At 43.6% G+C, this 24000-nt stretch overlaps 2 protein-coding genes and 1 long non-coding RNA gene across 10 annotated transcripts in view; 2 read left to right on the plus strand and 1 right to left on the minus strand.

The window, feature by feature from the left end:
* Nucleotides 1-701: 701 nt before the first annotated feature.
* On the plus strand, nt 702-4005 carry arl4ca (ADP-ribosylation factor-like 4Ca). Its single transcript, XM_054783494.1, has one exon. It carries the CDS (start codon nt 1032-1034, stop codon nt 1614-1616), a length of 585 nt encoding a protein of 194 aa, XP_054639469.1. The 5' UTR covers nt 702-1031; the 3' UTR covers nt 1617-4005.
* Nucleotides 4006-4621: 616 nt separating this feature from the next.
* LOC129185916 (uncharacterized) lies at nt 4622-23985 on the minus strand. 4 transcript variants are annotated; one of them, XR_008572183.1, is made up of 11 exons: nt 23618-23985; nt 23383-23509; nt 19128-19208; nt 18332-18600; nt 18058-18245; nt 8355-17223; nt 7852-7891; nt 7478-7645; nt 7111-7320; nt 6263-6356; nt 4622-6160 (listed from the first exon to the last, which is right to left on the minus strand). It is a non-coding gene; the product is annotated as an uncharacterized LOC129185916 (long non-coding RNA). The 4 variants fall into 4 exon arrangements; XR_008572168.1 differs by having other exon boundaries at nt 23462-23985; XR_008572172.1 differs by having other exon boundaries at nt 23383-23985.
* aox6 (aldehyde oxidase 6) overlaps nt 4983-24000 on the plus strand; it is a 33044-nt gene continuing 14026 nt past the window's right edge. For 4 of the 5 annotated variants that reach the window (XM_054782685.1, XM_054782771.1, XM_054782856.1 and 1 more), the window contains exons 1-11: nt 4983-5143; nt 9796-9853; nt 9981-10077; nt 11400-11508; nt 12022-12148; nt 12232-12293; nt 12367-12432; nt 12742-12822; nt 12909-13053; nt 13130-13222; nt 13297-13448. In XM_054782685.1, the coding sequence (XP_054638660.1) occupies nt 5090-5143; nt 9796-9853; nt 9981-10077; nt 11400-11508; nt 12022-12148; nt 12232-12293; nt 12367-12432; nt 12742-12822; nt 12909-13053; nt 13130-13222; nt 13297-13448 (1044 nt within the window). In that variant the 5' untranslated portion in view covers nt 4983-5089. Of the gene's footprint in view, nt 5144-9795; nt 9854-9980; nt 10078-11399; nt 11509-11899; nt 12149-12231; nt 12294-12366; nt 12433-12741; nt 13054-13129; nt 13223-13296; nt 13449-24000 lie in introns of those variants that run through there. The other variant, XM_054783021.1, reaches the window with a different exon arrangement.

The raw sequence follows: 24000 nt of genomic DNA on the forward strand, positions 1-24000 counted from the left end.
AAGTGCGCCAATTGCGTGACGAAACTTTGCTGCCATCGACGGGCGACACCGCGGTGTTGCGGTGGCCGGATCGATCCCAATATCGATGTCCTTGACGTACTGGTATCGTGTCGATACCAGCACGGTAGGCTGGCTATTTTTTCTTCTCTCTTCGTGCTTATTTTCATAACTTATTTTCACAATTTGTGTGTTGTTCATATTGTTACATTTATAATGTTTTTTTTTCAATAAAGTCGACAAGTTCTTGGATACAGGAGCATGTGAAAGCTTTTGTATGAGTAGTTTAGCTAATAGTAGTTTTTGCTTACAAATACTATTTAATTATTCTGCACTATTGACATTGTTTTGCTTTAAAAAATGTATGTAATTCAAGGGAATAGCTGTATTTTTTAATATTGTTGCACAATCTTACAATGTTGCATTTATATATTGTTAGATTGCTCACAAATAAGGTTGCTACTGAATCTTTGCTCTGTGTTTCAAAATCAGGCAAAATCATTTAATATTCTTGAATAATGTCAGGTAAAAAAAAGTATCGGTTTCGATATGTGTATCGGCCACCCTCACTTGCGCATAGGAAACATTGCTCTCAATATTTCAAAACAAAAGCATAATTCCTTCCATTAGCAGGCAAATACCATTGCAGCGGCACCCACGCGTCTCTTATTCTGGTACATGTAGCAACACCGGAAGTCGTCTCATTAACCACGCTTTAACCAGTCGCGTCGTTCCATGGCTTGGTTTATGTCCTCGCGTCACGCACGACAGTGTGTTGCTGCACAACACACACAAACACGCGGTAAGACATTTACACGACATTTACAAGCGCGTTGTCGCGAGGGTTCGGTGTCGCCCGATGCTGATGCTGCAGGAGTGAAGGTAGGGATGCTGCGGCTCGCGTGGCCTCCGGAGTGCGTCGGCGCCACCATGGGCTGCGCCCTCCAGACACGCTGATAAGGCGGACCAGGGTTTGTGGTCACCTGTCGGGCCTTTAAGCATCCACCCCTACTCGTGCATGCAGTACTTCCAGGATGGGGACTAGTTTCTCCAATCTGGCAGCCTTCCAGTCCCTGCACATTGTCATGCTCGGCTTGGACTCTGCGGGCAAAACCACGGTGCTCTACCGGCTCAGATTCAACGAGTTCGTCAACACCGTGCCCACCATCGGCTTCAACACGGAGAGGATCCGGCTGGGCGGTGCGGGGACCTCCAGGGGCATCAGCTGCCACTTCTGGGACGTCGGAGGTCAGGAGAAGCTGCGTCCCCTGTGGAAACCCTACAGCCGCTGCACAGACGGCATCGTTTACGTGGTGGACTCGGTGGACGCCGAGAGGCTGGAGGAGGCCCGTACCGAGCTGCACAAGATCACCCGCTTCTCCGAGAACCAGGGCACCCCGCTGCTGGTCATCGCCAACAAGCAGGACCTGCCGCGGGCCCTGAACGTCGCGGAGATCGAGCGGCAGCTGGCCCTGGCCGAGCTGAGTCCGTCCACGCCGTACCACGTCCAGCCCGCCTGCGCCATCATCGGGGAAGGTCTGCACGAAGGCATGGACAAGCTTCACGAGATGATTGTGAAGAGGAGGAAGTCACTCAAGCAGAAGAAAAAGAGGCAATGATGGATGCTGTATGACATAGCAGCACGTGACTCAAGAAGGCTCCGTTTATTGCTGATGCTGCAGAAACTCCCCTTTTAGGTGAAATATAGGCTAAGCAGTGTAGGGGAATATAAACCACTTCTTCAAGGGGGAACTGCCATAGATGAACACTGGATGTTCATGCAACATCTCATCAAGTGCCATACCTTCAAACAAGGAGCCATGCACTCCATCGCATCATGTCGGAGGCCACAATGCAGGCCTGCGTTGGAGATATGACTTGTGACGCCCGCGTCTGTTCTTGCAGCAAGCTATGTGATGTTAGCCCTGGGGTGCCCAAACTACGACCCGGGGTCCATTTGTGGCATGTGGCTGTTTTTGATTATTGGCCCACGGCGCTTTCTAAAAAGTTAGTTCAACAAGAAAACTAAAAAGAAAATCAACAACAGCAAAACTGAAGAAATCAGCAGCAATTTTACACAAATAAAGTCAAAATGTTAGGAGAAAAAAGTTGTCATTTTATGAGAATAACGTAATATTATGAGGGAAATAACATCATTATAGTGGCATAAAATTGAAATATTAAATAAAAAAGGCAGGATTTTAAAGTTGCAATATTATGAGAAACAAAACAATAAATAAAGTAGATTTTTTGGGGGGGAAATTAGGTTGCAAAAAAGTTATAATGTTACAAAAAAATCAAAATATTATGGCAATATTAAGAGAAGAAAATTTATAAGAAAGTTGAAATAAAAATTTAAAAAAACAGCAGCGAAACGGAAAAAAACAGCTGTAATTTTATGACAATAGCGTATTGTAGCGTGAAAAAGTGACAATTATACGAGAATAAACTTGTAATATTATGAGGAAAAAGTTGAAATATTAAAAAAAAACATTTTAAGTCGTAATATTATGAGAAACAAACAAAACTAAATAAAGCTGTCATTTTTGAAAAATTAGCTTGGGGAAAATGTTATAATATTATGCGTCTGTGTAGGCTCTCAGTCGTACAGGAGTTGTCCATCGAGGAAAAGGCTTCTTGAGACGTCATCTGTACTTCTGTGTGTTCTACACAGAAGTACAGATGACGTCTCAAGAAGCCTTTTCCTCGTTATAATATTATGGGAATAAAGTTGTAATATCACACAAACCAAATTTACGAATACTATTTGTGAAAAAAGTTGAAATATTTGGAACGTTTAAAAAAAAAACAGCAAAAATGGGGGGGGGGGGGGATTCAAAGAGTGAAGTTGATACTAACAATACGCTTTTTTTGCAGCAGACCTCAGATGCAGTTTTGTCTTGAAATATATTTAACTTCTTAGCACATCTACATGTGTGTTGCTTTACAAAATATCAAAGTGGCAAAGTTGCATCATTTTTTCAATATGTGGCCCTCGCTGGAAAAAGTTTGGACACCCCTGTGTTGTCTTTCTTCCAAATATAACCAACAAGTAGCAGAAGATGCCGCATGCAAGCTTAAAGACGCACGTACGGATGATCATGTGCCAAATAACTGTCAACACACTGTTTCTGTTAGAAATGTTGCCCAATATATTCCTTAAAATGAGGAGTATTCCGCCATTCATGTTGACCTCCTTCATTTCATATGTTTGAACTTCATATTCTGCCTACTATTCGGGCTCGACGAGCAGTTATTGTGCTTAGAAACAAAGCGACTTTAGTCTGTGCTTGGAGCTGAATGCCTCCTGCCCATGCAGCAAAGCAACTATAGCATCTGCACTCGTCTTTCCTACACATTTGAATCAGGGGGAATTGCAGCATGTCGTACTTTGAACCACCACCAGAGGGCGTACGGAAAGGTGGATGTGTCCTCACTGGACGTCACACCGCAGCAACGCCTGGAGACAGCAAAACAAAATGTTTAGGCGTGAGATGGAAAAGAAAAAGATGCATTAAAGTTGTATTTTGGGGATTAAATGCTTTGTGTGTCGTTTGTTGTGGACAGAAAGGCGTGTGTTACAGCATATTTTGTGGGGAAATGTGTAAATTCCCCTAAAAATTACACTCAAGGATCTCCCAAACTTACAATTTATTCTTGCAGGAAGGAGCACTCGTGTACAGATTACAAGAGTCCCACCGTGTGACGTCTCGACGCGTGGTTAAACATTTGCAAACTCGCAGACTTCCTGTCCCTTCAAGCTCAGGGCAACAGCAATGGTGTCCAAAGTGTTGTACAGCCGCAGCTCATTCGTTGTATGTATTTTTTTATCAAGTACAGTATAACATTAAAAAGACCCTGCATCACAACATTACCAACAATTATTATTATTAATAATAATAATAATAATAATAAAACGTTCAAATGTTCACAAAATCACATTTAGCCTACCAGGAATTATTTGAAATACAATCGTGTGTTACTTTAAAAAAGCAATCTATCATCTACTATTACATTCGACAAATTTACATTTGCATAAATTTTACATACATTTTTACATACATTTGACTAGTCATTTTACAAGAAGAAAGACAAAATATTCGAGAAAAAAAGTTGTCGTCTAATGAGAAAAAGTATTACTTAAAAAAAACGTTTTAGCATTTTTTTTAAAGTCGTAATATTATGAGAAACAAACAAAACAAAATAAAGTTGCAATATTTGGGAAATTAGGTGCAGGAGAACAGTCATAATATTATTGAAGTAAATTCAGAATATTATGGGAATACAATTTTAATATTACGAGAAGAAAATTGACTAGAAGAAGCGCTATACAAGTTATATAAGTGAAATATAGCTATACAAGTGAAAGACCACTTACTAGAAGAAAGTTGAAACAATTGGACAATTAAAAAACAACAGCAGAAATGGGAAATACAGAAGTAAGAAGAATTAAATACACAAAATATTAAGAGAAAAAAGCCACAATTTTACAAAAATACACTAATAATATTATGAGGAAAATAAATGTCCTTATAAATATGAAAGAAATATCTTATTTCTTCAAAGTTATTTCTTTAATACTATGAAAAACAAAATTAGGTTGCGGAAAAGTTATAATGTTACAAGAATAAAGTCAAATTATTATAGGCATGAAATCACAATATTACAAGAAGGGAATTTACTGTACAAGAAGAAAGTTTCACTTTGTCACACAAGGCCATGTAGGTTTGGATTTTTTTCTTTTAATAATAAAAAAGTTTCATTTAAAAACTGCATTTTGTGTTCAGTTCAGTCGTGTATTAAAATGTTTGATGTTCTGAAACATTTAAGTGTGACAAACATGCAAAAACATAAGAAAGCAGGAAGGGGACAAACACATTTTTACACCATTACCGTAATTATTAACGTCCAGGTGTGTTGGATTTGTCTGCTCCGCTGATGTGAGTTATTCCATTCGCCTTGCACAACGTCACAGTATTTCAAGTGGGGTTAAAACGTGTCCTCACTCGACTTCCGTGGTTTATTTTGAAAGAGTCCGCAGCAGTAAACGCCGCGTTTCGAAGCTCGCAGAGTGAAAAGTGTTGCAGTGACGATGTCGGCATCCGCAGAAAGAGACACTTTGTGCTTTTTTGTCAACGGGAAAAAGGTAAACTTGCTTTTCTCGTGTGTATGTTGCTTTGACGTCATTTATGCTCGCTTTCGTGAGAAACCAGCTGCCAATCAAACGACATCCAGCAGTTGTACAACAGTGCAATAATAATAAAACATATTGTTAGAGGAATATATCTATTGACAGTTAACGTCCTAATCTTTGTAAAGGCAGAATTTGTGCTGGTAAGTTTGTGTTATTGTGTACATTGTTTACTTAATTGAGGCTTATTTTACATGATAAACATCTCAAAAAGTCAAAAACATGTACAGTGTAGATCGTGTTCAGTAGTTAACAAGTATGTACAAGTATGTACCTTGTGCTACCCAGTGGAAGAGCATTTAAATTGTTGTGCACACTGTAAACCCAAATTAGTTAGCAGTAATTACAAATTTTGATGTATACGGCTGCCTAACTTTTTTTCAGTTTAACAACTTAAATTTTTTTATTTCTGTATTAAGTGCTACATTGTTTTTTTAATTGACTTCGGTGTGAATTAACTGAAAAATATAATTTCAGAAAGATTAAAAAAATGAATTTGTCCAAATTAAATGTATTATTTTATTAAAGATTTCATGTACTATTGGCATACTTTTCACATTTAACAGTAATAAAAAAAATGAAAGAATATAAACTTAAAAGGTTAGGCAACCGTTAACATCAAAATTTTAATGAATGATTTTATTCTTCAAATGTTTTCCTAAGCACTTTAAGTGCATCCCACCAGAGGATTGTAATGTACCCTTGAGTAGAAAAGACTAAACTTCAGTTTTATTTCAATAAAGTTTGCAACAATTTACTTTTTTTTTTTTAAACAGTTCTTTTTCCACAAACAATTATTTTTTGCAAACAATTTTTTCTTTGTCCAAACATGACCAGGAAGGCTTCTCCAAAGTTTCACAATGTTACGATCTCTTGACCCTCCAAGACCACGTAGACCTTGTTTCCGTAGTTCACTGGACGACCTCCGCAACTCACAGGCGTAGTCGACAGATCAGGCCCCGCCGCATCCTCCTGTGACAATCAACATGGATATTTGAGGAAACTCATGACTGAAAACTGCAGTAGCCTTTTTCAGTTTCAGCTTGAAGTGCATTGTGTGCTGTGCAGACTTACATGGCAGCTGATGAAAAACCCTGATGTTTGTCCACGCAGGTTAGCGGGTAGGGCATGGAACACAGTTGTGTCGGGTGTAGACATCATGTTGGATCTGGGTTCAAAAAAAAAAAAGACAGAAAAGGGAGAAACAGCGAAAGGGGAAAACAAAGAAGAGCGCAAGAGATGAGCGAACTAAATGAGAGAAGAGCGGCAAAACAAAATTTGCAATTCAAAACTAAACACATTTACAGGCACACAAAACATTTTACCAACACACAAGACAAAATTAAAAAATACAAAAAATATGGATACAAATCTAGTTGCTGTTGGAAAAGGTCGGTCCCGTTTAGCAGTACAATTTGTAAGATTAGGCAAGGGTTTATTACTCTAATGTAACATCTATTTAATGAGAAAGGGCCTGCTTGAAAATGTTATTCCCAAAATTGTTTCTAAGCAGCTCCTCCGAGGCTTGTGGGACTCGGTGCTAACAGACCTCGATAAGAGCAGCTGCACTTGCCTGCCGTTTGGCATCTTCGGCTGGAGAACTGAGCTTTAATCTTAGGATTCAGCTGAGGATGAACGGCAGGGCTCAGATGCACAAGGACAGTGCAGGTTAGCAGAGCTACGGACTAGACGCTGCAGAGCTGTGATCCGTAGCCGTCCTTAGTGCAGCTCAGGCCATGCACAGTTCCACCTGAAGACGGGCCACACCCTCGCAGAGCCGTTACACTTTTACACGTATTTGCCCAGACTTGGCAAGTTAGCGTCTGGGGCTAATTTCTGTAAACCTGCAGCATCCCCGTGCATCTGTTCACCCTCGGCTGAATCCTGAGGAGCCCCGCTGAAGCTCTAGAAAACAACTGTACCTTTGTGGGGGTGTAGCAGCCCTGAGCTGTGCTGATGGCGGCCGTGGATCACAGCTCAGCAGCCTCTTGGCCAAAAGCACGAGTAACCCGCACCATCCTTATGCGTCTGAGCCCCGCAGTTTGACCTCTGCTGAATCCTGAGATCAAAGCTGAATCTTCCAGCCGAAGCTTCTTAACGGCAGGCCAGGGTGCAGCTGCTCTAGACAGGGTCTGTTAGCATCGAGTCCCGCCGAGGCAAACAAACATGAAACATATCAAGGTCAAGAACAACATGTCTAATCATATTGTCTGTTGACAATATGAAGCCTTCACATATGAAGTTAGAAGACATACTGTGGCCAACATCACTGAGCTTAGTAGTACACACCTGTTCATCAGGAACTTTGAAAATGGTGGCCAAGACACCAGCTGTCTTGGTGGTTTGGGAGGACTTTTGTCTGAACGGCGTCATCATACGGGAGGTGTGCATGTTGAGCTCGGCATAGAAGGAATTTGGCAGATGTTTATTGGTTATCTGCTGAAGTTCAGCATATACCTGCAATAAAAACATGTTTGTCATAATTCCAGTACTAACAAAATAAAATGTTCCCATCTGGATTATCTCAGATGGCAACTGAAGTGCAGACCAAAGCTCCAGCGAGTTCTTCACAGGTGCTTCAGAACCACAATGTTTTGTCTTTGGAGGGCAAAAGTCATTTGCATTAGTTTTAGAACCAATTTTAGATATGTATTTATACTTACATTTACTCCAAAGTCTTAAGTCTGGTTTGCCCACAAACACCTGCACGGACAGAAATACAACATGCGCAATTATTTGAAAGGTTGTGAGAATGTGACCCACTCGATGCTGTTGTGCTGCTCTGAGGGCTGTGGAGTAGCATGTGTGCCGTGTTGCTAGCACATTAGCATGTCCGCCATGGTCCTAACGCACTAACTTTAGCGTGGTCGGGGACATGCACCGTGGACACTTTACTCCTCTAAATATGTTACATTATTGCGAAATATAAATACGACAACATAACATTTGCAACGGCATAAAGTCGACTATAGCAAGGACGTGCTCTCGGTAAGAAGAAAAGTTAGCTAGCATGAGGACTGAGCTAATCAAAGCAGGTATTAAATCAAACTCTGCTTTTGAAATATCAATGAGAGAAAAGCGACGTGCTTCTAATAAAGACTTGCTTCTAACACTCATAGAGAAACTTGAAACTGCTCGGAAAGTGTGTGCATTTTGAAGATGTTACCCGATTCAATCTTTGGATGCCGGTTCGCCTTGGTCGCGGCGGTGGTGAAGCCGAGGAAGTGCAAGAGCACACAATGCGCATGCGTGGAGATTTGAACCCAGAAAGGTGAAGGGCGAGATGTCCGGAACAGACTGAGTAGCGAGGACAAGGGTGTGACCTAGAATCTTTCCATCCATCTGGTTCACGAAAAGGTTCATTTCTCGAGGCTTCATGCGCATCATATGATGTCATCTTTGGGCATATTACAGGGAGAACAGGCAGGGGCACAAAAAAAAACAAAAACAAAAAAAAACAGGCAGGGGCAAGGGATTATCCTGGTACATTCAAAGAAAAAACCTACATACCTTCCTTTGCACTTGTAAAATGAAATTCATGAAAAGGAATCATATTACGTTTTAAGACATGACTTTTAAAGTGCATAAATATGTACAGATCATTATAATAATAACCCCCCATCTTTAAAGTGTACTGATATTGCCAATTAATCGTGTCATCTTAATAAAATAGTGGAAAAATTGTTGTATGCAATTGTTAATTCTGATTGTTGTCCAGATGGATTTTTGAAAATATAAAGTAATTGTAAATTAAAAATAATACTAAAGAAAAATATAAACTATAAGTTCTGCTTAATTAAAATTGTATGTAATTAATAATTAAAATGAATAATTTTAAGTCCAAAAAATTGGACATATGCATTAAAAAATCTAAACATTTAATTAAGTAGCAAGTTTAACATTTTTTAATCATACACCAATCATTTTTTTTAATTAAGTTGAGCATTCGGGTTTACAGTGTTTCAGATAGATGAAAATAGATACATTATTTGAGCTAAATAAGACCGATCAATTCCCACATTGTTTCATTGTTTCTTTAATAAATACAGAGCCGCCCCTACCAAATGTGGCACCCCAGGCGAGATTTCATGTGACACCCCACTCCAAAGAAACCAAATGGCATTGTTTTATAATGTATAAGATAACATTTCCGTGCTTACGTCCCGTAGGAAATATTATAAATACAATTTATATGCATTTGGATTGTTTTTTTGCATGTAAAACTGTAATTATAATATAATATTAATTTGCGGTAACTTTTTGGGCTTTGTGGAGCGAATTTATTGGATTTACTTTTTTTTTTAATGGGAAAAATTGTTTTGATTAGCGTACATTTCGGTTAGAGTTGGAACTTTTGGAACGGATTCCTGATGGCGGTCAAGCTAATAGGATGCTAACAAGGATCTTTTGTGATAAAAATACGTGAAGAACACAACTGAATTCAGGTCATGTTGACGTTTACCAGAAAAAGCGCTAACCGGGGCGTACGCTAATGGGTTAGCCGGCTTTGAATAAATAGATAATGCTCATGGTATTAAAAGCGGTAGGTCCCTTTTATTTAGCATTCTATTGAGTTGGATCTGGAGTGAAAGTTACTTTATCAACAGGTAACCGAGGAGCGTGCGGACCCTGAGACAACACTGTTGTACTTCCTGAGACAGAAGTGTATCCTTTCAGTTGACGCCCTCAGACAAGTCTATCTGGTCCAACTGTTTGCCTGTGTTCTCCCAAATGTCATGTGAGTGTCTTTCTTTTTTTTTGATGGTTGTCTTCCTATTGACCGTGACGACAGTGCGGTTAACCGGAACCAAGTATGGCTGCGGCGGAGGAGGCTGCGGTGCGTGTACGGTGATGGTGTCACGCTATCGACCTTCCAACAAGACCATTGTGTATCCTTCAAGATGAGAAAAAGAGGAGATGGAAACTCTTTCAAGCAAGCAAATATTTGATTTGCTGCCGTATTTGTTTAGTGTTTCATGAACCAAATAACATTTACACAGAATATTCAGAATGGCCTGAAGAAATATGTATTATGTATTATTAAGTCACAACTTTTAAAGTACTGCATAAACCAAGTGAAAGTGGAATGAAATCTTGTTTTAGTGAGCAAGACAGGAAAAACAAGTTTGGCAGAAAAAAAGATAACGCGCAAGGAATAATGGCTGTAAATTATTTATTGTCCAACTGTAAGCGTGTACATCAGGGGTGTCCAAAGTTTTTCCCCTGAGGGCTGCATACAGAGAAATGAAAGGATGCGGCAGCCACTTTGATATTCCTCTAATTTTTGTGTATAAAACACGCTCAAACCAATCTAGTGTACCCGTATGTCAAGCTATGCAAAGCTGTTAAACGGGTCCTACCCAACTCCTCCGACCTTTCAGACTTGGGTTGGGTGCCATTTCATGAGGTCCGTGTGTTTTTAAGTAATCCCTGCTTTCATTTTTATCTTCATGCTCTTAAATCTCGGTCGAATACGAGAACTTCAAGATCTTTTGAATTTCTCACGTGACAGCTTGTGAAACCTGGTGTCCAACGATCGCACTGTTATGTCCGGCCCTTTTAACAGGGCGGGAACCCCCCGGGTTCTTTAATTCTTCCAACTGTGAAATAACTATCTGAGTCAAAAAGTCAGTTTAACAATTGACAATTGAGTCTATTTGGAGTGAATACAAGAAATTGCAATGCCAGCGATGGAGAGAACGGTCAGCCACCTAGACAAGGTCTGGGGTTCAAGCGGTCTCTGAAGTAAAACTGAGTTCCTTTTCCTCCTCATAAGCCTTCTGCGAAGGTGGTCACAATTATCAGGAAACTTCCTGATTTGGTTTCAGCCAGTCTTAGCTAGGCGGCTGGGCAAAGCTGCACGCGGATTGGCCTGCCAGCACCTGTCAGCCACCTCTAGAGTCCTATGGGCCAAAAAGGCCTGGTAGGACCCCTTCTTCAGCTTGACAACATCCCTCAAGGCTGATGTCCACCAATGGGTTCTGGGATTACCGCCACGACAGGCACTTTACATGGCCCACTCGGACTCAGTGTCCGCTTCCTCCCTCGTTAAATTTTACATTTCATTTAAATTATTTTGGAATATACAAATTCAGGCAAATTATTTTTTAAACATTGATAAAAAAAACAAAAACTTGGACACCACTAATGGAGGCTTTAGCCGCGATAGAAATGATCTGACTACAGTGTCATGCCTTCACCACCATATCAGTCATTACTCGGCCAACGCCTGTCTGCTGCCACTTTGCCAGCTTCACGGAGCCGCCATCACCACCGTGGAGGGTATTGGGAGTACCAAGACCAGTATCCACCCTGTCCAGGTGAGGCCTGGATCCACTGTGTGCTTCTCAGACTCCTGCTTACCTATTCCCATGCCATCACTTACATATAACTGTTGGGTGGTGTTCTGAATGGACTTGCTGTTAGCATGCAGAATGTATGCTAACCGTCATAGAAAGGTTAGTTTTACTCTACTGATGATTTGTTGTTGCAATAGTAATCCTGGACCAGGTGACTAAAAATGGCCTTAAAAATGGTTAATTACTCCATGTACACAGTTTTTGAGACAAATCTCATTCTTCGAGTTAACCAAAAACAATACCCAGTTGATCCAAAGTTCCATTCAACCTCAAACTTAAATACATAACAAAGCAAGCGTACAGTTCTGGTCAGATGTTTACAAACACTCATCATGAGAAGAATGTCAAATCAGTTTTGACCTGTTCTATTTTTTGAGGATGAATGAGATATTCAGTGGTTTTTACATGCTGTCTTGTAACCGTAGTTGAGGAAGATCTCAGTTTTGTCATTAGCTGTGCATGGTGCCTTTCCAGGAGCGAATAGCAAAGGCGCATGGCTCCCAGTGCGGCTTTTGCACGCCAGGCATGGTGATGTCGATGTACGCTCTCCTGCGGAACAATCCTCACCCCAGCCTGGACGACATCACTGAGGCGCTCGCTGGTACCCCGTGGCTGTCATTTCCTGCATGAACTGGAGAAATGATATTTCACGCGCTTCAGTTGACTTTTGCTCTCTCAATTCAGGGAATCTGTGTCGCTGTACAGGATATCGGCCCATTGTTGACGGCTGCAGGACCTTCTGTCAGGTTCAGCGAATTCATTAGCCGTTTTTAGCTTCTTATAATTATGTACTGAAACGGATAGAATGTTTCACCCAAGCAGGAGGTCAACTGCTGTCAGATATCTGGAGGAAAAGACTGTGGCGGCAAGAAAGAAAAAACTGATGTAAGTTGAGCTGGTGATGCAGTGGCACATCACAGTTTGTCAAAGCACCTTCTTGAATAGGCGGAGAACTGAATAAAACTCAACTTAACATAGGTACTACAACTAGCGAAACATAACAGACTCTCCCTTTCTAGTACTGTTCCTGAAAAACTGAAAAATATCGATCTCATCATACTAATATCAATCCAATATCGATTCCACCCTTAATATCAATACCATCAATATTTGGATTGATCCGCCCACACCGAGTGACCACACACTTCTAGTTTATATTTGTGTATGAATGCCTTCAATGTCCATGCTTCCCAGGAAACACCATTGCTGTTTAACAAGTTGGACTTCCTGCCACTTGACCCGACACAAGAGCTGATCTTCCCTCCTGAACTGATCGTAAACACACAAAGTCTTCCATTTGAGTGCCGGGCTGGTCACTTTGCCTCCTCAGAGAATTTAACCTTCTCTATTGTCACCCCCAGCTGATGGCAGAGACCAACAGGCCACAGATGCTCACCTTCCATGGGGAGAGGATGACCTGGGTGTCCCCTGTCCTGCTGGAGGAGCTGGTCCAGCTAAAGACCAGCAACCCGAAGGCTCCGCTGATCATGGGGAACACTAACATAGGTCTAAATGAATATAATGTCATCTCAAGAGTAATTCAAAGAATCCATTGTGCTGATCCTTGTGCTGTGTGTCGAAGGTCCGGACATTAAGTTCAAGGGCGTTGTGCATCCATTGGTGATATCTTCCATCCGAGTGCTGGAGCTGTTCGAGGTGACCGAGACACCAAACGGTGGGTAAAATCCATCAGGCTGCGCTTTCATGTTCAACTGTTGGTCCATGTCACTATTTCCCAGTTCCCTGTAGGTGTTTGGGTGGGAGCGGGTAATACCCTCTCTGACACCAGGGTTATTTTGAAGAAGTTGTGCTCCCAGTTTCCAGAGGAGAAGACAGAGCTGTTCAGAGCGCTCATCCACCAGCTGTGGAATTTGGGGAGCAAGCAGATCCGCAATGTTGCCGTAAGTCGACTACCCAAAGGGCATTGAATACGGTGGAACCCGCTTAATGTTGACCACTTGTCGATGTCGATCATGTCAAACCCTGGTCCATGTGTCTTTCATATTACTAAATAGTGCCCGGTGAAGCGTGGAATTCTATCGAGGGATGATGGAGACAAAAGGCAATTCAATTCCAAAAGTTTTATTCCTACCAAACAAAACTAATACAGATATCTGGGCCTCGTAGTTACAACTGCTGCCTACAGGAATACGCAGGTCTCATCACAGCAGAACTCCAAAAAAGCATCCTTCTCTCTTTGGCCAAGCGTCTTATAGTGTCCGTGAAGAGTGAGGTGGGGGTGGTGATTCTCTGAAGTCCTCTAAAGTCCGCCAGATGCTGATAAGACCTTGTCCATTGAAGAGGAACTGTCATCTGTGTGCACTCAACCGGTGGGGGATTTGCCAGGGACATCCTGTTATCAACGTTGCCCTTCCTCTGAACTCCTGCAAACTCATGAGAACAACAAAACTTGTAACCTATAACCACTGACCTAGCACGCCTGCTCTGGCCCAAGGTTAAACCCAAGTCAGGATGTGTGTGTGTGAATATCTTAACTATAGTACCCAAGTAACTGTTAAGTGATGTTAACATGTAAATATAAACTATGATGCATGCCAATATAAATCAACTAAGTCATATAGATATATGTTAATTATGATGTATAATAATGTAAGTAAATACTGTAGATATATGCTAACTAGGCCTAATGAAAATAATCTACTTCTTCATTCCCCCTCTTGGCCTCGAAAGAGGCCACAACAACAAAGCAAAGTAAATAGCATCAATAAACTTACACAACCAAAGCAAAGATTTTATTTCACTCTAACAGGGCCATCTCCACTGTCGAAGGTTCCTCCCTTACCGGGACCAGAAGATATTGTCCCTTTGGATCTCCCAAAACCCGCATAACAAGCTTTTCCAGTAAACCCCTAATACATGGGATGCAAAGACAGCCACACAACATCAGCAAAGTTGCAAACACAGCAATAGAAATAAAGAAAGAAGAAATGAGATTCTTGTATGGCCCAAAATAAGCCATCCACATGTCCCAGATGGAAGTATTCACACCCGAATGATCTTTCATTTTACGGTTTAAGGTGCGCAGGTCATCTAGTGCTTGGGTAAGTTTACCATCAGCCGCTGTGTTATTAGGAATGAAAGTACAACATGAATCACCAAACGTAGCACAGACCTCACCCTTCTCAGCCAATAACATATCCAAAGCTATGCGATTCTGGAAGGTCATCAGGGAGGTCGCTCTCAGCTGTTCATGGACTGCCTGAAACCCGGCCTGTGTATGGTTACCTAAATGCTGAATATTGTAATGAATATAATTAATACGGTCCACATTTTTGTTAACCGTGATCCACGGAAGAATAGACTCAAATCCAGCAGCCACTTGATTAACGAGTTTATATTCATCCGGGAAACCCCGAGGAACCCCAAGAGCGTCGACATAAGTGGGATCAGTCGCGCTGAGCCAAGGGGTGGAGGTGTCACGACGTCTTCGAGTGTGTGCTGATGGCAGGAGGGCCACCGAGTCGACCGCATCCATCAAATGATCTACAGAAGCCGGAATCACACTTACCGGTAGAATGAGAGAAACCAATGCACACAAACAGGTCATGCTTTTAGCAGGAAGGCGGTCGAATAGTACTGCTCCTCCGCACCATCACCACACATCGGCTCGAGAGACGGGAGAAAAGGTTGAAGACACCCCATAAACCGAAACACATAAAGAGTCATTCACCCTTCCTAACAAATGTTTTTCCCCGTAGAGCTGTTAACACAAGTGAAATTATTTGCTGAGACTGTTGTGTCAAATATAGGCTTTACCTTTGTCGGTGGGACCACAGGATATACTTCGTCCCATGTACAACACTTAAATTGTTTAATATAGGTAGAATTCATAACCGACATAAAGCAGGAATCATCCAATACTGCGGGAACGACTTTTAACAAGGGCCTGGGACCCATACAGACCACGCAATCAGTAGAAGCATTATTGGCCGCCTGCTCAACCATGAGAAGCCAATTGTTGGTATGACCTGTAACTCCAGTGATGAGAGTAAACACATCATGTACATCCTGGCTGTCACTTATTGCCCGAACCTTCGCAGCTTGAGCAGTTTGTGTCTGTAGAGGAGTAACTGCGAACGCAACAGTACATATACGAAATGGTCAACACCGGTCCTTTCCAGACGCATAAGCATACAAAGCGTCTGTGTAGGCTCTCAGTCGTACAGGAGTTCAGCCAAAAGGAGGACAGCGAGGACAGCGAGGTAAAGATTTTGGCCAATGGGAGGACAGCGAGGTAAAGATTTTGGCCAAAAGGAGGACAGCAAGGACAGCGAGGTAAAGATTTTGGCCAAAGAAAACAGATGGTTTGAAAGAGGAGTAAAGGAAGCTATTTTTGTCAAACAACAGAACCCATCATTGAATCGGAATGGTGGTTTGAGGTTTAATTTGGACCCTGTGTTCAGCAGGTTACTGAGACCAAAACCCACAGCTCTTAGTCATGCAAATGAGGTAGAGCCAGGGCCAAGCCAGGACAATAGATGCTAACTAGCCAGTATCAGAGTCGTTCATACCCAACTACAGGGAGCTACACTCCCTTTGTTCGGAGGTGCTAATGGCAGGATTAGACCACAACTCCGCCCAGTCTTAATGTAAGGAACCATAGGAGGAGGGTGTTGGCACACCAATTCCGCCCACTCTTACTGTATTTAAGGCCTAGGCTACCAGCACTTGTTAGTTCGCTGACGAAGCTCTTCGGATGAGGAGCGAAACGTCCGACACTTTCTTCACAGAACTACAGATGACATCTCAAGAAGCCTTTCCCTCGATAAGCATACAAAGTGAAATTATAGCATCCAGGGGTTGATGAATTAAATTACATATTAAATGCGGTTCTAGACATTGCTTTCATAGAGAAATTAGCTCTAATCGGCCGTACCTTTTTTCCAGTATATGATGCCCAGCTACGTACAACCGACTCCCCTGCCAGTCTGTCCCACCCCTGATTAAACGCCCCGCTAGAGTAGCCGTACATAATGTACCATCCCTTGACCTGATATACCCACCTGGCCGGAGAACATCCCCAGGCCCGTCGGCTAGAGGATGTACACTCCTGATATTCTTGATGTAATGTTAATAGGTCTATGACAAAATTTGTACATACTGGCCAGGCGGAACAAAGGGTGAGTACTTGTCACGAAGTTTGCTGATGAACTCCGTGACTGACATCTGAACAAGAAGATATTATAGACCGGCGGCGTCGGACCACCAAGGAATATGAATCAGTGGTGTTACCAATTCGGTAGGTACCAACCTGCATGTCCAGGGGTGTGATGGTGTGTGGAACAAAAGCAGTGATAATATAAGAAACCAGCAAGAAACAGAAAAAAGAACTTGCAGCTACAATGAAAACAGCGATCATATAATACAATATGCCAAATGAATCAACCCCCTCCCCCTCCTGGACTGGGAAACACCCAGTCCACAATAAGAAGACATAACAACTCAAACAGATGTGTCTGGCCTAAGCAAAGAAAAGTGAAACCACTTGAGTCCTTTGCCCTCCAGTTGCACAGCCCAATCGGTACGAGCAGTCACCACAAAAGGACCAGTCCACCTAGATTCCGACCACTTCCTGGAGAGCCTCTTCAGGAAGACCTTATCTGCTACCAAAGGTGAGGGAGGAGTCGCAGAGACAGGCACAGCGGAGTCATGAACCTGTTGAGAAACAGACACAACAAGGGCATGCAACTGCTTCCGATAGGATTTGGAATCCAAAGAAGGCGTAGGAACTTCTTCATGAGGAAGGATGGTAATAAAAGGGCCAGGCATGAGACGGCCAGTCCACAGTTCATAAGGAGACAAACCAGACCGAATGTTAACACTCTGGCGAATGGCTAACAGAGCAATGGGAAACGCCTGACATGATCTTAGCCAATTTGTCCTTCAACGAGCGGTTCATACGTTCGACTTGGTTCTGACTTTGAGGATGATAGACAGAACCAAATCACCAAGAACCAAACCAATGTTTAAGGCCGAGCATGGCTTCCACCTCGACAAGGGCCGCACTAGTGAAGTGTGTGCCGTTATCAGAGCGAATCCGGGCCGGAAACCCATGAGTCGGGATGTAATGGTTCACAAGGGCCTTGATAACAGCCGTGGCGTCTTCCTTGGCACAGGGGTAAGCCTCGGGCCACTTAGTGAAAGCATCTCTAATAACCAAAAGGTAGCGCTTACCTTGAACGCGGAAGGACATGTCAGTAAAGTCCAGAGAAATTTCCGCTCCTGGCCACAGGGCGGTAGCCAAATGACCCGGAGTGGGCTTAAGAGTTGGACGCACGTTAAAATACGTACAGGTGGAACAAGAGTTACAATGATTCCAAATAAGGTCTTTCATATTGGGGTGCCACCAGTTGTTTAGATTCAACAGCATTATCAAAGGACCCACATGTGCCAATCCGTGAGCCTCAGAAAGAGCCTGGGTAGACAACTGACCCATAGGAAGGGCCCGTCGGATGTGAGAGAAGCACCCTTGGACCGCCAAAAACTTACCTCTTCCGGAGAAGCAGAACGATGATGGGACGCAATAACGTCCAAAGACAATGGGTTGTCCAGTTGGTGATCAGGCAGCTGAGAACAAATCATCATCAAATCGGCGGGGCGGTACCCGGCCGCCGCCTTCGCAGCCTGGTCTGCTGCATCTTTGCCCCTAGATTGAAGGGTGTTCGCCTTGCTATGTCCTGCAGTTTTCACAATAGCCAATGAAGCAGTAGATGAATATCTTTAGCTAAACGTTCAATCAAAGGCCTGTGGGCTATCGGGGTACCTTTAGCCGTCACGAAACCTGTCCGCTGCCACTCAGGAAGGTTGAGGACAGCAGCGCCCACAGCATAGGCAGAGTCACAGTAGTCATGTCTTGTCCAGCGCCAGCCTCCAGGGCCAAGCATAAAGCCAGCACTTCCGCACCCTGGGCCGAAGGGTTAGTCATGTAAATGTCAGAAGTCACCAGCGGAAAAGTGTCAGAAGATGAGTCATGTCGGACAACAGCGGCAGCTGCGCGTAGGTTCCCATCCGAGTGTCTGAAGCAGCAGCCGTCTGAAAAAAGAACTAAATCAGTTTGCAAAACTCACAAACATGTGGCGTGCCAGAAGTGTTGACCTGATCGGCCATATTCACACCAGACTGAACATACTGTATGTATGGGGCCTGCAAAATTTTAAGAAGACGGTTCTGTCTCAAAGCAGACATAGTGAACGCTGAGGATGCCACATATGATGTCACTGAATGATCTGTCAACACCACAAGTGGCCGACCCCTGACCAGGTGCGCGGTTTTAATGATTAAAGTTGCCAAACCTGCTGCATAACGAGTACAATCAGGCTGTCTTTGTTCAATAGAGTCCAGGCTGGCACTGCAGTACATGAGGACTCGCCTAGTTCTGTCTTGCTTTTGAAAAAGAACACCATTACCTACTGTGTTGGAGAGCGACATGTCTAGGTGAAAAGGTAAATTGGGGTCAGGTACAGCCAGAGCCGCAGCTGTAGCCAAGGCCGAGACTAAAGCGATGAAACATTCCGACGCCGCCACAGACCATTGTAATTTTGCAGACGTGTTTTTATTACCTTGTTGACGAGTGAGAGCTCTGAGGGGCGCGGTGCGTTCAATGAAGCCGGGGGTGTAATTCCTGTTGTAGCCACAGAGACCTAAGAAAGAAAGCATTTGTTTTACCGTAGTTGGTTTGGGATGATGCAAAATGGAACACCGATGGGCTGCAGACATAGCCGAGCCATGGGCAGACACCACACGTCCAAGGAAAGTGACCGCCTTTCTACAGCATTGCAGCTTCTTTCTGGAAACCTTAAAACCACACTGAAAAAGCTTCAACAACAAACACTTTGTTGCCGCCAGACAAGTGTCCGTGGAGTCATAAGCCAACAGAAGGTTGTCCACATACTGGACCAACACACAGCCATCAGGCAGTATGATATCCGCCAACATTTCTCTTAAAGCATGATTAAAGATACCTGGACTGTTCTTAAACCCTTGTGGCATTCTGGGGTACTGCAGTTTCACCCCTTTGTACCAAAAAGCAAAGTATTTTCTAGCATCGGGGTGTAACGAGAGACAAAAAAAAGCATTAGCCAAATCAATCACTGTGAACCACTTATCGAGGGGAGACAATGAGGTCAATACTCTGTGTGGGTCTGGAACCGGAAGTACTGGAGTCACCGTGACATCATTAATGGCTCTCCAATCATGAGCCATACGGTAACTCTTACCGTCTGCTTTTTTCACTGGTCTCAAAGTTGTAGACCATGGGGAACTAGAAACTTCCAGCACCCCCGCATCCCACAGCCCACACAGCGTGCTCTCCATGCCCTCATCAGCTTCAGCCGGCCAACGGTACTGCTGTCTGCAAACAACTTGTTCATCAGAAATAGTTAATTCAATGTCAGCATATTTTGAGCAATATCCCACATCAAAAGGACCCTCCGGGATGGAGACCAACATGTCCTGGCTAAGTTCATGGTCTGTGAGGTCCCTCCCATGGTCCCGAGAAAGTACCTGATGTCGGAGAACAGCCGAGTCAGTCATCTTCCCCACAATTCTATACGCTCTAGATGATGGTGAGTATTGAACCTGAGGCACCTCAGAGGGCTGCCAATCAGTGAGAGCGTTGAGGTGTTTGACCATGGGACCCAGTTCTCTTGCCTCATGATCAGGAGACATGGCCAACGAAATATGAGGAACTGACCCTGGTCCCATCTCAAACCATGTCAATTGGTTATTGGTTAGCAAGGTATGAGCTGCCACCCCCTCTATACCTATATAAATGTATTCTGACGTAAGCATCCACACGTCGCCTAAAAATGGTGTTATTTTATCGGCATACATTTGGTCATGGTCACGATCATAAAATAAAGTGCAATGTAGCGGGTCGATGGGTGGCAAATAAGGCGCACAGGAGCAAATCCAAGGTTTCCACACATTGAACATAGTAAATACACCTTTATTTGATGCAGGTGTTTCAGGGTCAAGTTCCACCCAATAAATGTCCGCTGTCTGTGCTATTGGAAGTGCTTTCATCAGCCACTGTCCCCCTCTTGTGCCATCATTGCAATCCAGGTATGTGCCATCAGGAAATTGAATAGACAGTCCTTTGTTCCCGCACATAATGGTGGCGTTTGTTGCTGCCAAAAGGTCACGACCTATAAGACAGACCGGCGTGTTTGGTGAATGGACAAAACAATGTGTTAGTTTTTGTCCCGCCATATCAGTGTCCAGTGGTTTGGTGAAAGGCAGTATTTGTAGTTTCCCCGAGAAGCCCACCAATGAGATGCTGTTAGACAGTTGTGATTTGTCAATGTTTGCGTTCAAGGTGGAATAAGTCGCCCCAGTGTCCACCAAGCCTCGAATCTTTTGGCCATTCACAATCAATGGAAGAATTGGTTCCGCCAAGTCCATGCTTCCGGGGCCTCCCAGGCATCTCTATGCCTGCCAGTAGGGGTCGTCTCCATCGGGGGCATCTGTGTAGTATTGCCCCGCTTGGATGTGATAATCAGCCTGCCGTCTGCCTGGTGCCCAGGGATATGCACTCCCACGCCCTCTGGTGGCCACTTGGAAACCTTGTAGTTCCTTCTGGTGTTCCCGCCCGTGAAGGAGGTGGAACCCCCTGCTGCTGTTGCTGCGCTCGGGGGTTCAGTAGACAGCACTTGACCCAATGATCAAAAGAGCCACACAGGAAACACGCACCACCAAGATGCTGTCTTGGTTGTGTGTATCCACCTCTTCCTCGACCTCTGCTGCCACCATATCCGCCACCCCGGCCCTGCCACATGACATTGACTGCCTTAGCTTTTTCTTTTTTATCGTTCACTTTAGCTCGAGCTTCAGCCAATTGTAATTTTGACAACTGCGTCTCCATTTCTGCCAATTTTGTTTTATCTCCTGCCTGTGTATTTTTTATAATTTGTTAAATGATGGGTGAGGTGCTGACGAAAACGGCGCTCAGACGACACCAAATAATCGGGATCCCCCTGTAGTTTAGTCTTCAGTGAAGCCGGCATCCCGTTCAGAATGGCGGTTCTGAACAAAGTGTCTGTCACCTCCGACACCACGGGATGTGCTCCAGTCGCTGCGGACCATTTCTGTAAACATTGGTCATAATACACCAACGGGTCCTCCTTTTCATCCCATGACAGGGAGGTTGGTGCGGTACCCTTAGGATTAGGAAATTCCTGACGTAGTGTAGTAAACAGCTGAGCTGCATACACACCAAAATGGCGTTGCAACCCCACCGTGTCCAATCCTGCTGTACTAATCAAAACTGCAAGCTGAGAAGGTGTACAAGATACAGCCAATAATTGTTTTACATCACCCCAAGCCAAATGTGTGCCTGCTGTCATTTTGAGTAAACTATCAATCCAATGATTCGCTCCCTGTGCCAAGGGAGGCAACTTTTGCGCTATTCCTGCCACGTCCGTGAATGATAAGGGTTGGTAATTTCCAAAATTACCGTGCCTGTCTACACGAAGAGGATATATCCCTTGGGGAGGGTTATCCTCCTTTCCGGGGTCCTGATTTTTTGCTATTTGACTACGCGTTCGTGCTTCAATAATGTTATCACAATCCACTCTCCTTGCCGTTTTATTTTGACGGGGCTTCGCTCCGTATCTGGCTTCCTGTATCAGCCTCTGGTTCCTGCATTCCTGCATTCCTCCTCCGCTGGGGGAGTGGCCACACGTATAGGTGTACTATGAGATCGATCTTGCCGGGATTTATCATGAATTTCTTGAACCACTCTTTTGCCTATTTCACAAATCTGGTCTCTAAGTCCCTCATCATTGTCTATATCTGAGTCATGTCGACACGAACCACCATCCGAAGCCGACACTTGAACACTGGCTCTCTGGCGCGAGTCAGGGCGGGGTTGGTCAGTCAAGTCTTTCCCATACAAAGCCGTCCTTTAGCCATGTCGTTGTTTGTCAGTCCAGGGTTTATCAGTCCCTTCGTCAAAGTCAATATTAACTTTACCAGCCAGTCGCATTACAGGAAATGACCCGCCATGTCCCGCGTACGGCGGTGGGGCCGTAGGAGATGTGACGCTGTCGCTGGGCAAAGCAGGATAAATAGAACAACTTTCCTTCTGTTGTTCTATCTTAGTTTGTAACATCTTATCTGATGCTTTCAACACTCTAAACTCCAAACCCAGTGGGTTAGAAGGAGCGCGAGTCGGCAACACTTTAGTTAAAGTCACAGCCGCCAAAGTCAGCTGATGCAGCCGCATCCTATTTGTATCTACCTCCTCTATTTCCTTCTTCACTCGCGACCTCACTGCCCATCTCGCCAACTTGAGTTGTTCCCTCAACTCCAACACTTTGCACTTCGCTTCGTTTTGTGCCCTTTTAAATTTACTACACAGTTCATCTATAGTTTGCACACCACCAACTTCTCCTTTTCTTTACCATGTTTCTTCTTATCCATTCCACTCAAAATTTGGTCCTACACCTTTGCCAATATCCACCCTTACTTGTTGTAGTTCACCAATTCGCCACTAGTGGGAGCCAAACACAACACAAACGTTACCGGTCGTCACCGACAAAAAATTTAAAAAATATATCAAATAAATCACACAAACAATTCTTTTTGGACCTATCCAACAAGGACCAAACCTGTAGTTTACCAGATCGCCGCTGGAGGGCCTACAACCCAATTCAAACCTCACCGGTCGCCGCCGGGAAAAATAAATATGTCTAGACGTATTCTACAACAAAGAATTACTTCTCACAGTCATTATACCATTTCCTTTCATCTCCATAATTTTGATAAAGTCAATATGCAGAAATTTGTATTTTCAATCAACAGATTTCTGCTTACCTTTGTTACAGAGAGTGCACTCAGGAGATGAACAGCAATGGGATAACCAGAAAAAAACAACATCCAATAAGCCACCTACCGAACTCCACCTCTCCCACGTTGGGCGCCAAAACTGAAGCGTGGAATTCTATCGAGGGATGATGGAGACAAAAGGCAGTTCAATTCCAAAACTTGTATTCCTACCAAACAAAACTAATACAGATATCTGGGCCTCGTAGTTACAACTGCTGCCTACAGGAATACGCAGGTCTCATCACAGCAGAACTCCAAAAAAACATCCTTCTCTCTTTGGCCAAGCGTCTTATAGTGTCCGCAAAGAGTGAGGTGGGGGTGGTGATTCTCTGAAGTCCTATAAAGTCCGCCAGATGATGATAAGACCTTGTCCATTGAAGAGGAACTGTCATCTGTGTGCACTCAACCGGTGGGGGATTTGCCAGGGACATCCTGTTATCAGCGTTGCCCTTCCTCTGAACTCCTGCAAACTCATGAGAACAACAAAACTTGTAACCTATAACCACTAACCTAGCACGCCTGCTCTGGCCAAAGGTTAAACCCAAGTCAGGATGTGTGTGCGTGAATATCTTAACTATAGTACCCAAGTAACTGCTAAGTGATGTT

The sequence above is a fragment of the Dunckerocampus dactyliophorus genome, chromosome 1 (assembly GCF_027744805.1).
Source record: "Dunckerocampus dactyliophorus isolate RoL2022-P2 chromosome 1, RoL_Ddac_1.1, whole genome shotgun sequence".
NCBI lineage: Eukaryota > Metazoa > Chordata > Actinopteri > Syngnathiformes > Syngnathidae > Dunckerocampus > Dunckerocampus dactyliophorus.

Bases quoted from the DNA above. Each gene is read 5' to 3' on its own strand.
- arl4ca (XM_054783494.1), top strand. From the start codon at position 1,032: ATGGGGACTAGTTTCTCCAATCTGGCAGCCTTCCAGTCCCTGCACATT.